This window comes from Channa argus, chromosome 14 (assembly GCF_033026475.1).
Source record: "Channa argus isolate prfri chromosome 14, Channa argus male v1.0, whole genome shotgun sequence".
NCBI lineage: Eukaryota > Metazoa > Chordata > Actinopteri > Anabantiformes > Channidae > Channa > Channa argus.
This window is the reverse complement of record NC_090210.1, coordinates 3,007,960-3,024,378: the sequence shown is the minus strand read 5'-3', so window position 1 is coordinate 3,024,378 and position 16,419 is coordinate 3,007,960. Positions and strand designations below refer to the sequence as shown.

Here is a 16,419-nt window from a genome sequence, read left to right as displayed (position 1 = left end):
GTTAGTGCAAGTTGTGTTCATGGGGGCTTTCGAAATCTCTCTCATCTCTGCTGATGGCAGTGGTTGTCCTTTATAGGCATCCCCTGTAATAACCTCAAGCCTCATGTCATCCAGGTATGAAAGGTAAGAGATTTGATAAGTAAGAAGATAATCCCGTCAAATTTCTAATTGGGAAAACGTTATTAGGGTCAATAATAATAATAACAGCAGTGTCCGTTTTCTTCCATCCTGTTTAATGCCAAATGAAACAGCCGCATAAATATTCACTCTCGGAATCCTCGAAGCTCGCTGCCGCCGGATAGGGGCATGCAAGTATTTGTGTTTTTCTGTCTGCTCCGAATAGCTGTCGCCTCAGTCACCACACATGCGCAGATGAGGGTTCCCAGAAGTGGCGCATCCTGAGCAAACCGAAGTCGAATCCACAATAGGAAGAAATGCCTTTCACATAGAGCTATTCTTCTGAAGTTAGAAAGTTCTGATCTTTCGGATTTTTCCGGGTAAAATGTGATTCAACGTTCCTGGTGTGCGGGGCGTTATTTCGCCTCCCTGGTTTGGAAAAACACTAATGATGCACTTTACAGGGATTTTAATGTTTTAATCGCTGGTCACTTAAGACTTTTCAAACGAGATTTTACGAGCAATCCATTCCCCCAGAGATGTAATCCAGACTCTGGGAGGTAAACTGACACTTCTACGCTGTGTGTGGTATGCTGGCCCTCTCTGATGGAAAAAGCATGCTTTTCCTCATGTCAGAGCCCTAACCCTGACCAGATCCCAAACATTTCAGGACTCAATCTCCCGTAGACAGAAAATCACTTGCCGGGTCACCGCCACCTACATCATTTACATGTATGAGCCTATAGCGGGACACTTCCTCCGACCTGGGTCGCTTTAATTGTTATATATCGTCAGGGTGTCGTGCCAAATATTGGTCTGACAAATGTGGACAGAGGAATTGTGAAAAGTGAGTCATGGGAGGAGATTTGTCTTACTCTGCTGCGCTGTGTCCGGCTTCTAGTCTGGATCCTGGCCAGATGGGGAGGGAGTAGTTCCGTTGCGATTTCTTGGAGGGATTTGGGGGGATAGAAGGGCAGCGAGAGATTTAAGAATTGATAGGTGGTCGAGTTGTGTTTGGCAGGGTGGATATGCGCGAGCAAAATCGAGGAGCTTTACTCTCCCTGTTTTATGGGATTATTGCCAGCAATGGGCAGAGAAAGGAAGGAGGAACAGCAGCTGGGGTTTCTTGATTTTCAGAGTTAGAACCACACAGAGCTGACTACTTTAATAGGCACAGGAGGAAACCTTTATTAACGTTGGGGTACTGCAAAAGTTAGTTTCCCGCGTGCAACGGAGCCCCAGGCGGACTCAAAAAGAGACGCGAAACCATGACGACCGAGAGCCCCCAGCAACATTTAGATCCATCCAATCCTCTGTGCACCAGTCCGGCGGCTCTGCTGAGCGCACAGGCAGTGATGGACAGCGCGCACAATGGACCAGCAAAGGGAAAAAAGGCGAACTCAGGCTTGAGACGTCCCGAAAAGCCGCCCTACTCATATATTGCCCTCATTGTGATGGCAATTCAAAGCGCACCGACCAAAAGGCTTACTTTGAGCGAAATCTATCAGTTCCTACAGGCCCGCTTCCCTTTTTTCAGAGGATCTTACCAGGGATGGAAGAACTCCGTCAGACATAACTTGTCTCTGAACGAGTGTTTTATAAAGCTGCCCAAGGGTCTCGGCAGACCTGGCAAGGGGCACTACTGGACCATCGACCCGGGCAGTGAGTTCATGTTTGAGGAGGGCTCGTTTCGTCGCAGACCCCGGGGCTTCCGTAGGAAATGCCAAGCTTTAAAACCAATGCACAGGATGATGAGTAGTATCGGGTTTAGTGCGTCTATGCTGCCGCAAAATTTTGATTTTCAATCCCCTTCGGGCTCATTAGCGTGTCATAACAGCTATAACATAGACTTGATTGGAAATACAATGTCAGGGGGCTACGATGGACTCGGAGGGGGGCACTACGTCCCACACATGTCATCCAGCTCAGGGTCATCGTACATGGCAGCATGTCAGGTGGCCTCTAACGCGGACTACTGCCCTGACAGCAGCAGTAGTCCCCTGCAGTCTTCCCCGGCGATGGTAGGATCTTTGGACTGTCACTCTCCTTATGCAAATGCAGCCTCACACTGGAGTTCACCTGGTGTACCGTCATACATCAAACAGCAGTCGCTGGCATCGGGCGGTAGCTCTTCTTCTGCTCTGCATACAGGATTGTCAAGCTACTCTCTGGATCAGGGCTATCTGCACCATAATGTACGAGAGTCTTCTGACATTTCAGGTAGAGCCTCTTTCTAGCCCATGGGAAGCAGTAGCGTATTTTCCGAAGACTATTTTCACCAAGTCGAGTCATAAGAATGAAAGTTTACATTAAACATTTGCGATGAGTTGTAAGATTTGCGTAAGCAGAATAATATATTTCTTTGCATCATTCAAAAACAATGTATTATACAAATAATCTGAAAGTCCCATTTTCTTTTCTGAACCACGTTGTCCTGTCCGATAAATGTAAAACGTGTATGTATAGTTTGAATGCACGTGTAAATAATTTTTCTAACTATAATTTTAATCCCCAAAACATAGGAAAACCAACCCTGACATGCTCAGGTCAATGTGCAGGCATTAAACAGAATGTCGGCCTACGGTTGCACAAAAACTAATTAAAAATAATACACTTTCTTTTTCAGCTTTTATCATTTTCTTAAATTCCTTCATTTTTGATATCATTTTTATTAAAGTTGGATTTTTGTGTAAACCATAAAATATAGAAAATATGCAAAATAAATACAAAATACAGTAAAAACCTGGGTGACAAATATATTCTCTACAATGGATATATTTATTAATTTCCGTAAATATTTACAATAGTTTGGTGTTACTTAATACTTCTACGGGTTTTCTGCTATTTTCTTGTGGGGCCTATATAGGCCTTCATAATTAAATAACCTTTAAGAAGCAGTTTCATCGGAGATGGGTTTATTGATAGCCAATAACCGATTTCTTTGTAATTGCCCTATTAACTATTTACTATTAAAGAGCAATTTTCTTGGTTTTGAACCTCTTACACCAAGATCTACATCTTTTTAGATATTTACTTGTGGCTATAGTTTACAAAGTGTCTATAGACCCACTAAAATGTATTTTTCTGTTAACACAATTTAATATCTACGACTGTAGACTTGTTTAATTTATGACTACACACAAAAGATAAATGTCAACCAAATTATTTTCGCAAACGAGATTTTTTTTTTCAAATCACTTGAATTTGGTTCAAGAAGCAATGAAATAATCATAAGTCGTTAAAATTGTATAATTTTAATCTCCCGATTAAATAACCTTCTCGAATAAAGACTTATAAAGAGGTAAAACTCAAACGCAGTTTTATAAAAATAACACTGATTGAAGAAAGATGTTTTGACCTCCTGTGTCCTGTTTGTTTTCAGTCGGACTGTCTCGATATTCCAGCCACTCATCTCCTGTGTGTGACAGGAAGGACTTCGTATTGAACATAAATGGAATCTCTTCCCTTCACCCCAGCACCGGAGGATCTTACTATCATCAGCTCCACCACCACCAGAGTGTCTATCAGGACGTGAAGCCATGTGTCATGTGACACAAATGATCAAGTCGCGTTGACCCTCAGGCTGAGTTTTTGTAACCAAAGTTTGTTTCCTGAAGACTGGTGTCTAGCAGTTTGACAATGGTTAGGATATGGAGACTTGATGCAGCACAAACTGACTTTACACAAGGATAAGAAATATCTACATTATACTGAAAAATCATAGCACACACATATATATATATCGATATTCGTGCACTTGTTGCTGATTTAATCTAGCAAGCCATTAAAGAGATTTATTTTCAAAGCTTAATTTGAAAGTGTTCAATGTGAAAAACTGTCCTTCAAGCGTCCAATGCAGTTGCTGCAAAATAACTCTTACGTGTTTCTTCTCAAATACCAATCGTGCACTTACATGTCTTTAACTTACACAAACCCTTTTTCTAAACAGTGCACATCGTGGGCAATCGTACCTTTTCCGTAACACTTTCACTTGTCTCTCATTTAATAGCAGAATAGAAAAAAAACGGATCATATTTAAATGTATGAACGGCCCCTCTCTCGTCTTGTTGAGCGCAACCAGGATATTCCAACTGTTCTCTAGTTATCTTTAATAAAAATGCGTGATTTTACACCCGAAAAAGCATATTATTTAAAATAGGCCTCTCTTATTTAAATTAACATTACGTTTCATGTTATGTAAAAACAACTTGTAAGAGCGAACATTTGAAGTTCTTCACGCACGCTGAGGATACAGTAAACGTCAGTTCTGTCTTATTTATCCTTTATCTGGTTTTTCCCGCTTATTTGAGTGTTATTTCATAATTGTTTTTAAAGTAAAAACGAGTAAAGTAAAGCGAAAGAAATTAGCAAAGGGCATTCATGCAATTTCAAATTGAGAAGTCAGAGATTAAAAATATTTTACTGGCGTAGGTTTATATGCGACTGTACCGCCATCTCGTGGTGATGGGAAGTTCAAGTGCTCCTACAAAAATCCCAGGCTCTCTTCGTTATGGAAAACAGTGAGTGCACATTTAATTATTCTAAAATGCACTTGGCCCGTGAACTCTGGAAAATGGATATAAAAAGAGTTGATCACCTGCTGACCACCAAGACCAAACAAAACCTTTTAAAATAAAAATAATATGTCAGACAAGCTAACAAATAAATTAGATATACACAAAGTAATCTAAAGGATTAAAAAACAAAAATTAATTGCATAAGAATATAACCCTTCACCTCACTATTTAGCAGATGCAGCTTTTGAAGCAGTTATAGCATTGAGTCTAGGTTTATTAATCTTTGAACATACATTATGGACACTGCAATTCTTTCTCATCCGGTGTGGGTGATGGTTTTCAATGATGTGCAGTGTTTGGTGCAGCGTAGTTTGTAGTTCAGTGCTCAAACAAACTTTTTTTTTTAGACGAATCTTCTTCCACTTGACTTCACAGTCTCCCACTTGCCTCCTGCCAAAATCGGAGATTTGATATGGCCTTTTTTTTCTCTGTGCAAGAACCCTGACAGCAGTTTGAGACTGTGCACAAGCATAGATTATATGGCTTGCTGGGTGTTGAAGGAAAGACCTTTGAGACAGTTGTAATCGTCACAAAATGTAAGGTTTATCTGCAGGTTACCAGAAAAAAAAGTTCAGGCTGTTTTCGATGAGAGTGTGCAAAACCCATATATGAACAAAACAAACAAAACATAGAAATACATGTTTGGGAAGAGTCTTCCCTGAAACACATAAAGGTTCCCTCTGGCCAGTTTAAAGGTAATGAATACTTGTTATCTGTTTCCACTTGTGAAAGTGTTAAATCAATGAAAAAAAGCCAAATTAAATCAATGAAAATACATTGTTGTAAAAAAAAAACAAAGGCTAAACCTGGAAAAAGTATGTTACATTTTTTTACGTTTATAACATAATTGATACAACTATGGAAGTGTGGGTTAGAGCAACAATCAATATATATTTCTAAATAAAATAGAGAAACATCATTAAATAAGTAATGTAGTCAGGTTATTTAGGGACACTTTGTAGATATTTGGACATACAGTGCTTTGTAGTGTTTGTGCATAGATGTACTATGTCAGATTCTGAATGGATGATGATTTAATAATGCAGCTACAGTCCCTAGGAGTTGGCCAAACAAAGATGAAGGGGTTACGGAATCATTTTTGCTGATGTGTGTGTTTGAGTACAAGTAATTCACAATGCACGATGTCCTAAAGCACGGTGTGTGTGCCAGGAGACCACATCCTTTTTGAAAAAGCGTTAAATCACTCCTGAAGTTTGCCAAAGAGAGCCTTAACAACTGACAGCATAAAGGAGAATGTAGAGTTGCGACATTAGAGTTGAATCCTTTGGGAAGAACATTAAAACGCAAAATGTGCTACGCAAGACAACATAAATGCATCATACCACTTGGTCTTAGTATTCTCACAGGTCTCTTGAGCTGCAGCACAGTAGAAGTTGATTTATACAGCAGGACAATTACCATGAACATAAAAAATATATTAAAGACTGACGTCAAGCTAAGAAGGTTTTGGCCCAGGTACAGTCCAGACTTCAACCTGAAACAGACACTGAGCAATGAGCTAAAAGAGAAGTTCTGTAAGGAAACACTTCTTACAGGTAGTTACTGCCAGTGGATTGTATTTAATAAAAGTACTTTTTAAATGTTTTATATCAGCAATGTGAATATTTATTGGCTGTGTTCATATAGTTTATATGTTATGTAGGCACAATGTCTGGACTATAATCACGTTTTATTTATTAATGCAGGAAAATAAGTTTTTCCAAGGCTTCACATACGTTTTATTGCCACTGTGTGGAGAAATTATGTTAACACTTAAGAAATTTGCACATTAAAAAAAAACAAAACACTTTCTTTGCTTTCAAAAGCAAATAAACTGTTATTTTGCAAGAGTATAAGCTACTATACAGAGCTTGATAATGTTGTTCACGGTGGTGAAGAGAATCTCTCATCATCTCTCCATCTCATCAAATAACACGTTTTTAGAATTGTGTCAACTACAGCGAATTATCAGCAAACACTAGAATAAATTTAGATTTATTCTTGTGTGTATCTCTGAACTCTTCAAGCCAAATCTAGCATAAAACATGCAAACCCCAAAGACAAGTTTAAACATCTTATTTGATTTGTTGAAGCGAAGATGTTTAAACCTGGTGGTGCTCAGCTCTTGTGAAAATGAGTGCAGGTGCACACGCCACCTGCGCCAGTGTGCAGAAGCTTCCACTGCATTGGCTTAAACTGTGCCGTTTGTCCCCGCAGCTCTGCCACATGTGCGTCTCTTTTTTATTTATCCTCATAGGTACTGTGTTGGAGTCACAGACAGACGACATCAAATCAATTGACTCCGTCGCAAGAGAGTTAGGAGAGATAAGTAGTTTTGTTTGAGATTAGCAGCCGCTTGAAAGACTCTGTTTAAAAAAAAACAAAAAACTTTATTGTTGTATTTTAGTTCTGATTTCTATGACATGAAACGTCACTCACTGGCAGTTGATGCCTCACATGCAGACGGATAACCTGAGCTTATTTGGACTGGTTGACGTGGTTGCCCAGGACCCTCGGGGAGCACACAGTTTTATATTATATTACGCAGCACCACACAGATCCCAAAGATCTTATACACTTTTTCTAGTTGTTATAATATTGTTCAACGTCCTCTCAGAAGGCCAATGCAACATACCACAACCAAGTGGGTACATCTATGCATCACGCTGTAGTGTGTGGGTTATTAAAAAGTGGACCACAGCGGGTTCATAAGGCTAATTATTTAAGTTTAGTTAGCATTTTTTTAAAGTCACATGTATTAACCAAGAAGCGATCTATTAGGTCCTGCACCGATGCTTTGACACAGTATAAATGAGTCATGAGCTGTTGCCATCAACAAAATTTTGTCATCACAAATTAATTGAACGTTGACAGGATAAATGTGCTTTCTGTTAACAAATCCAAGTTCATCTTCTCTTATTGCGAGAAGCTCCAAAGGAATTGCATGGTTCCCTGGGTCAGGCGCTGTATAGCTTATTCACACGCGCACATCTATAAATAATTATAAATAGGCTCGGGAATTTACAAAATTATTTAGAAGAAAAAAAAACTACAGAATTTGTCAAAATAAATATGATTCCCTCATAAAATTGAGTAGGCCAATACAAAGGCATTGTTTTAAAATACAGTATAAAATGAAAAATTCTGAAAATAAAAATTAAAAAATAACTAATAACACGTACTTTGCTTATGTTGACGTTTATTTTATAACTCTCTTCATTTTACTGTAAACGCATATTTTCACTTGAATGTTTAGAATAGCCAAAACTTTATTTAAAAAAGTTATTACAAAGAAGAAAGCTGGACGCCAACACTGGCCCACATTCCTTAGGTTATTGAAAATAAAATAATGTCAAGTTCCCTAAACTTTTCCTCCTTCACACAATTCGAAACCTCAAAAAGGCCTGAGTCAACTGCAAGGGACACAAGGGTCAAGCTGTTCATAAAGCAGGAGCCAAAACAGCAGGTTGAAAAACACAGTACCAAAAAAAAAAAAGTATGGAAGGCAGATACCACTAGAACCTCATTTTCTCTCCACTAAAGGAAAATACAATTTTATGTTTAACCCTCACTCATTTAAACAGGGAACCAGCATCAATCTCTGCACATGGCTAATTACCATAAAGCTGCAACACCTGGCTAATTTGCATCCAGACCACCTGAAGTCCTAAACATTGTCTGATTTAGTGACTACATAGCCTCAATGCACAGTTCACCTAGATAAATACCTGGTTATTCAAACAGAGCAATCAAGCACACATTTCAACAAAGATTATGCTAACAGACATGTAGCATGCCTGTGGTAAACTAGCCTTAACTTGACAAGGCCAGTCTCCAATCCCTGTTCTTCCTCCATGTTCCAGCAATTAAACCGTTTTTTTTTTTTTTTTTTTTTTTGGTGCCTTCATTCCATGACAGCTAACGGTTCTTGGTTGGACCACCCACTGTACGGACTACTCACGAATAAAGCCACGGTGACTTCACCAGCGCAGAGCAAACCATAGCTAAGGACAAACCTAGTGGTTGTTGGTGGTGCTTTGCTGTGTCAGGGCAACTTGCCATAACTGAGGGAAACATGATTTCTGAGATCAACCAGAGAAACCTGAAAGAGAATGTCAGGTCATAAACCTGTGAGCTGAAGCTCTGTTGCTGCCGGGTTATGCAGCAACACATTGGTCCAAAGTATAAGAGTGGGTGGGTTGAGGTGGCTCAGAATGGCTCAGTCTGAATCAAATGAGTTTTTTTGTGGCCCAGTCAAAATCCAGACCTCAACTTGCTTTTACGTTTAGGGAATAGCTGCTGTTTCACATCGGTGATTTCACTGTTGGTGAATCCAATAATCATCCAAAACGTGAATGTGTTTAATATTAAGACTTTGAAGATCTGAAGCAGTTTCGTATGAGAAGAAATCAGGAGGGGGTTTCTAAATCGTGTACACAAGGAGACATAAAGTCACACTCAGCCGTTTTATTTGAATCAACATCAAGACCATGTGAACTCCAACAACCCTGTCCCTGTCCCAGCTAATTTCATCTGGTTATATTTTAAGGCAGCCATTATGCCGCCCCACTTGTGTGACTGTAACTCAGTCTGACCTGACTAAGAGATCATTTTGGTAATTATTTGCAGTTGATGACAGCCATGATACACTGTGACTGACTTTTAGTGTCAACTAACATTTGCAAAGAATGTGTTGTTTCAGTGTACAGGAAAAGGTTTTGCGTGTTTCTTCCACAACATTCCTTCAGTGATATTTATTTTGTTGACCCCTGTTTTTTTGTTTTATATGCGTTCCTTTTTTTTCTCTTGAGTCAGAAAATGACCACACGTGTTGGTTATTACACGGGCTAATAATATCCCAGTAAATCCCCGTCTCTCATTTCTGAAGACTAAATAGAAAGAGAAAGCAAAATATTTGACAGATGAGATTAATGTTGTAGTTGAGGTGGCTTCAAAGTTTTCACCCAAAATTCTGACAGAATTGCACTTTATTTTTCTGGCTGCCTAAAAAGGGAAGGGGGTTGTGGGGTAAAAGAGGCCGAGGAGTCACTGACGTCTTTAAAAGTATGTCCAGCTCTGACTTCAATGCAGTAGTTCCACATGAGAAGGTGTCGTCTTGTGTGGAGCAGAATGCTTGTGTTGCTTTAGTGACGAACAGAAGCAGATGCTGAACTTTGCACCTTTTCGGGTTTGGAACACAATTGAATCCACATTATTTGTTTTGTCAGCTGATTGTCAGCAAATTGAGGTGTTTTGTAAAATAGGAACACTTGACCAACTTTTGAGTGAAATTGCACCACATGTTACACATCAACGCTGTGTGCTTTTATACATACAGTATATTATTTACCATAAATTTATTCAGAGCTGTGAATATGGCTATTTACGGTCACGAGTTTACCCTATCTGATGGTATTTTTTCCTTTCATGATGACTGTTTTCGCCAGGCGGTCACTGTAGTACTAAAGCTGGCCGCGAGGAGGCAGCATTATCTCATAAATACTTTGCAACCACACTCTTTCCAACCAAGTACAGAAACCCGAGTTTCCTTTGTGAACGCCAGAGTGAGCCATGTTCATACTTATGCTAAATGATTTTCTTTGTGTATGTGTGTCACCTTCGAAATAACTATCATCAAGAGTTTGGTTTTGTACCGCGCTGTAATTCAAAATGTGCGTTATTCCTTTCCTGTAAAAAAAAACTAAAAAAAAAAACTCGGAGAAAGAGTAAAAAAAAAATAAACAAGCGAGATGCAGCATTTCAAATGAGGAATAAAGACCTACCTGTATAATAAAACAAGACCCAATCACGGCAAATAGAAACAAATAAAATAAAATAAAATTAACACGTAACTTCTGATGAACAATTATACCTGTGTTTATTTTGTTCGTAATAATATATTTACGATCATACATTTTTGCTCCTGTGTTTTTTACAATTTGCTTTTTCCTTTTTTCTCTTTTTTTGTAAATAAATAATTAAGAGTTAAGCATGGCTGGGTGGGCAGGCCGTGATATTAAGTAAAAGGCCCATGGTGAATTGTGTAAACAGCCCAGGGCGGTGGAAAAAGTTCATGCCCGGGTCCATGTAAGGAGAAACCAGCGCCGCAGCAGGGCACTGCACGGACATTAATTAAGACGACCTGCGGAGGATTACAGCGATACTGGGACTGTATCTCTGCCTCCCAGTGACCATTAACGATTTCATGTGGTCGCCTTTGACAGCAGGGGCTTCGGGGTCGGCTTACAGAGGTTTTTGTTATTTTTCTGACTCATTATTTCACGTAAAACTCGTGGCTAAAAATTCACAGTTGTCACAAAGATATCACGTTTGGATGTTTTGAATATGTAAAATGAATTAAAGGAGTTTTGTCCGTGTCAACAACAAAAGGGTGTTTTTTTTTTTTCTCTTTCTTTTATTGTTAAACGTGTATGTTTAGGACGAACACATCTCGATGGTCCTCGAGCATCACAAAAGACATTTTCATTTCAAACCTTTTCTGAATAATCTCTCACACCTCTGGCCTCTTTCAGGCCAAACTGTCTTTAATTTCAGGAGAATACTGATGAGATCTCACTTAACTACCTACTGCCAGTGATGCGAGGCTGTGTCCTGCTTTGATCTCACACTCGGCTCCTGCTGGTGTTGATTCTTTTAACTAATAAAATGCACCTTTTAGCCCGTAAAGACTGGTCGTTAACGGCCCCATTTGGTTTACATGTCCTAGTGTTTTCTATTAAAAACGGACACAATAGTAAGGATACGAATACGGATACGTGATTCATTTCATGGAAAATCAAGCATAAAAAAATGTAAATAAAAAAACAAAACAAAACATTGACATTTGAATGATTTAATGCTGTCACATCCAGATCAATGTGGCTGAAAGATTAAGTAATGTTCCTTTTATTTTCTGCCAGCTCCAGGCCTGGTTGAGGATGCCTGTTGCTTTATGCCTGCACATGCACTTCGTGAGCTGATCCTGCGTGCTGCTCTGTCACGTCTGAAGCCTTAGCTGGAATCGGCTGGGAGTTACCAACACCTCGTCTCCTTTTCCTAAAAGCCCCGAGTGTGGCCAGTGACTTGTTGCTCTCTCCGCACTGCCCGACTTCCCATTGGACGACCCGAGCCCTTTCGGGGGAGGAGCTCCACTGGCAGCAAAAAGGAGGAAAGAATTTAACTGCGCAAAAGTCCTGTGTGGTGACGGATGTCCAAAGTTCAGAACTTTTTCAGTGTGCGCTTCAAAGGGACACAGGGAGATGGGGACGGCTTGATCATTGCTGAGATCCAGCACCGCTGCACTGTTTTTTAAGACTTTACTGTATTTTGTTCCTGTGAAGAGAGCAGCGACATACTGTGATTCTCGAGCGCCTCAGTCCTTCAGAGGAGGGAGAAGTGGAGCTCTCCGTCTGCGTAATTTGGAGCTTTATTTTTGCCGGATCAAAGCGAAGACATGCAGGCTCGCTACTCCGTCTCCAGCCCCAACTCACTGGGCGTCGTGCCGTACATCAGCAGTGACCCGAGCTACTACCGGGCCGCTGCTGGAGGGGGATACACGGGGATGCCAGCACCTATGAACATGTACTCTCATGCAGCTCATGACCAATACCCTGCCAGCATGGCTCGGGCGTATGGACCATACACACCCCAACCTCAGCCCAAGGATATGGTCAAACCTCCCTATAGCTACATTGCGCTCATCACTATGGCTATCCAAAACTCGCCTGACAAGAAGGTGACCCTGAATGGGATTTACCAGTTTATCATGGAGAGGTTTCCATTTTACCGAGACAACAAGCAGGGCTGGCAGAATAGCATCAGACACAATCTATCTTTGAATGAGTGTTTTGTCAAGGTGCCCCGTGATGATAAAAAGCCTGGGAAAGGCAGCTACTGGACCCTGGACCCGGACTCGTATAACATGTTTGAGAACGGGAGCTTCTTGAGAAGGAGGCGACGGTTCAAAAAGAAGGACGCGCTGAAAGAGAAAGAAGAGCGGCTGCAGAAGGAGCCGCCGTCGAGGCAGCAAGGCCGAGAGCAGGAGCAGCCGGTGCAGGGTTCCCAGCCCGTGAGGATCCAGGATATTAAGACCGAGAACGGCACGGTCACGCCACCTCAGGCCGAATCGCCCTCCCTCAGCACCGTGCCTAAAATCGAGAGTCCGGACAGCAGCAGCATGTCCAGCGGGAGTCCGCACAGCATCCCCTCCAGAAGATCCATCGGCATGGACAGCTCTGAGCACCACCAGCACCACGGCCAGGCCTCGACGCAGGGCTTCAGCGTAGACAACATTATGACCTCCCTTCGGGGGTCTCCACAAGGGGCCACAGAGCTCACCTCCAGCCTCACCGCCTCCACCAGGACAGCTATAACTCCATCTTTGTCCTTAAACTATTCCCCAAGCCAGACATCTGTCTATAGTCCCCCGTGTAACCAAAACTCCATCTCCACTACCTCCAATGCCACCTATCATTGTAACATGCAGGCCATGAGCTTGTACGCCGGGGACAGATCTAACCATTTGACACCGAACACCACCGTGGACGAAACGTTGCCAGATTACTCAGTCACAACCACCTCATCCTCTCTGACCCACGGCAATTTAAACTCTGGGCAGGAGAGCCACCATCCCCACCAAGGGAGGCTGACCTCATGGTACCTCAACCAGGCCGGAGACCTGGGCCATCTGGGCGCAGGTTACCCAGCACAGCAGCAGAACTTCCACTCAGTCCGAGAGATGTTTGAATCCCAGAGAATTGGCTTGAATAACTCACCGGTGAATGGAAATAACAGCTGTCAGATGTCATTCCCACCGAGCCAGTCCATCTATCGCACTTCGGGAGCTTTCGTATATGACTGCAGCAAGTTCTGACCAAACAAACAGGCTTAACATTTTCCTCACGGTGTTTGGACTCCTTAACTAAAAATCTGCGTTTTTCCCATCATACCTGTCCACACCATATGGACTAATATGAGACAGAAAAGACAAACACAAAAGACTTGATGTTGGTTTTTCTAAAGAACAGTGTTACTGCAAATAACACGTAAGTCTCTCTTTGCTTTTATGGCTTATGTGATATGTTAAAGATATGTCCGTTTTCATTGACGTGTAAATTGCATATAGTAATTTATTTCTAAACTGTAGCCAGATATTATGGACCAAACACCAAAAGTGTTTTGTTTTGTTTTTTTAAATTGAATTGCCTTAAATGTCCAAACAATTGTTCCATTATAAGAGTTAAAAAGGGAACGTGTATATCGCCGTACTATTTCAAAGATACTTCATTTGTTGAAAAGTATTTTGAAGGATTTGTTTGTTTGTTTAATAAATTGTCATTTTATGTGAGTTAAAGTAACGCCTCGTTTCTTACAGCCTTGAATACAGACTGGTGATATTTTACACTCAGTCTGGCGCGTATTAGTTTTATGTGGAAGACACAGAGTTGAATCTATGAATCTGATGAGCTTAGTTTCTAAACTGGTTCTAATTTCATCGAAATGTATTTCAAAATCGCGTTGGTTCATATTTTGACTGAACTGGTGCAAAGATTTAGACCCTATTCTCACACAGTTCTAGCATTAGGGTTATGCCCCGGAAGCATATATATATTTGCTTCTCATCTTATTATTGGAAAAATCCTTTTGGAACGAATGTCAAAATACTAAGGCAAATTGGCATCGATCCTCGTGCGCGCACGTCCAAAGAGGAAATGCATGTTTGTTTTTAACGTTTATATCTATGCTTTATATACAAATGATATCGTTATTGTCCTATTGGAAACGCTGATGCTTTGGAGATCATGCTGAGTTCGAGGCCTAGATCCGGGGAAACAGCCTGCACACAGCACAACTTTGTTTTGCATTGCGTTGTGTGTTTACAGGCGCATACCAGTGCTTACTGAATATCATACCACACATGCCAAAGATTGTCCCGTTGTCACTTCACTTTTGATGTTTGGATTCTCACGAGTCTGACACGATACTGACGCGGACGGAGACATTTATGGCGACATCAGTATACTGTTTTAGTCTTTGGACGTTTGACTACAATAGTGAGCAAGTTAATAAATTGGTTTAATATTATATGTCGAGCTGGGGTTTTATTGTTGTCCCAAGAGTTGGCAGTCGTTAGAAGTTTTAAAGGCTTGAACACTTGGTTCCCCTCAAAATGAATGAAAGCAAATCAGTCGCTTGAAATCGTATTAACCTGTAACTAATAAATCAATTTGGGCTACAGTTGATCAGTTTTTCGTCTGTAACAGACAACGAAACCAGCTGTATTTCATCTTACAAGAATTTATTTTAGATTTAGTGACATTTAATTTAAATGCAATTAATATACATACACCATTACAAAAGATTTAAGTAGATTTTCAGGAAAACTGCTTGCGTAACGTGTGCGTGCATTTCCACAAAGCCACAGTTTGTGGAAAAAAAACTGTCAATACCACCACCAACAAAAAATATTAATATATATTTTTTACATGGTCGCGGGTATTGCCCTCATTACCACACTACGTATTTACTTTAATGACCTTTATTTATTGAACTATTCTATTTCCATGTGAATAGAAACATAATAACTAATAATAATAATAATAATATTAAAAAATGTGCTACGCACCTGTAATTTCCATATGTAAATTCAAAACAAAGCCGCTTGATTTTCTGACAAAACTCATACATACTAACTTTGTGAGGTTCACTGGGACCTGTTTCTGCAAAAGTTTCCTTTGCAGAACCAAACAGAGGAGATGGCAACGTGTCTCACAGGACGGTAACAGACACGAAGTCTGAACCCGCTTAACGTCAAAAATAGCCTGTCATATTATGATATGTTAAGTGTGAAGCATGTTTCTAAAATGGAAAGCGGGATTATTTCGTGTATCCTTTATGACAGCCCAGATCAAGAGCAGGAGAGCGACAGCAACAACAGAGTACAACACATAAAATGTTTTGTGGGTAGCTGCAGGCCATGTGAATATTACAGACTAGATGGCCCCCTATTAGCACAGTCTATATTTATGAACAAGAACCAAAATATATCAACTAATTAATATAGCCGCAATGTAATCCCGCTTCTATTTCTCTCCGAGTGAACTTACAATCAGGCTCACACAAGTCATTAGGATACTTTTCCAAGTAAGGACCTAATAAACAAACGTCGTTTTAGTCAAAAGATTGATGGCGCCCTCACAGAATAGACCAGGTCAGGAAGGAATAAAATTCAATCAGAGAGCTGGAATCATTTTTCATGGGACGGGAAAAGCCAGTGAGGCAGACGGGGGTCAATGAGGAGGATGTCGGCCGCCAGAGCACCATCAACAATAAAACAGGACCTGGCAGAGAGTGTGAGAAGGACCCCAGTTTGTATGTGTGTATGTTTGTGTGTGTGATTCTCTTAGGTAATAATAATAAATATTTGGTATTTACAAAGGAACATTATCTATAACTATATTGTGACTATTAAAGAAAATTAGGATTGGTAATGGCTCAAAAAAACAAATTAGTTTCCCTAGGGCCTTCATCCATCCTGAGGGGTCCCATAGCAATATCGGTTCAAATTTAATTTCACTTTCACTTCCCTTCTCAGAGGAAGGAGAATGAATATGGGTTGGTAATTTAGATTTTCCAGTCTCTTTAGTAGTTGTTCCTCATAACAACAACAACAACAACAGCAACTGCAAAGGTTTAATCAGATGTTCCGGATAAGTCTTATTAAACA

At 40.5% G+C, this 16,419-nt stretch overlaps 2 protein-coding genes across 3 annotated transcripts; both read left to right on the top strand.

Moving 5' to 3' along the window:
- Nucleotides 1-470: 470 nt before the first annotated feature.
- foxf2a (forkhead box F2a) lies at nucleotides 471-10,445 on the top strand. 2 transcript variants are annotated; one of them, XM_067474661.1, is made up of 2 exons: nucleotides 471-2,312; nucleotides 3,500-10,445. In XM_067474661.1, exons 1-2 carry the CDS (start codon nucleotides 1,386-1,388, stop codon nucleotides 3,560-3,562), a joined length of 990 nt encoding a protein of 329 aa, XP_067330762.1. In that variant the 5' UTR covers nucleotides 471-1,385; the 3' UTR covers nucleotides 3,563-10,445. The 2 variants fall into 2 exon arrangements, with proteins under 2 accessions (XP_067330762.1, XP_067330761.1); XM_067474660.1 differs by having other exon boundaries at nucleotides 997-2,337.
- Nucleotides 10,446-11,862: 1,417 nt separating this feature from the next.
- foxc1a (forkhead box C1a) lies at nucleotides 11,863-14,046 on the top strand. Its single transcript, XM_067474659.1, has one exon. It carries the CDS (start codon nucleotides 12,148-12,150, stop codon nucleotides 13,564-13,566), a length of 1,419 nt encoding a protein of 472 aa, XP_067330760.1. The 5' UTR covers nucleotides 11,863-12,147; the 3' UTR covers nucleotides 13,567-14,046.
- The last annotated feature ends 2,373 nt before the right edge of the window (nucleotides 14,047-16,419 follow it).

Bases quoted from the DNA above. Each gene is read 5' to 3' on its own strand.
- foxc1a (XM_067474659.1), top strand. From the start codon at position 12,148: ATGCAGGCTCGCTACTCCGTCTCCAGCCCCAACTCACTGGGCGTCGTG.
- foxf2a (XM_067474660.1), top strand. From the start codon at position 1,386: ATGACGACCGAGAGCCCCCAGCAACATTTAGATCCATCCAATCCTCTG. The intron at 2,338-3,499 runs GTAGAGCCTCTT...GTTTGTTTTCAG, and splicing joins AGAGTCTTCTGACATTTCAG to TCGGACTGTCTCGATATTCC.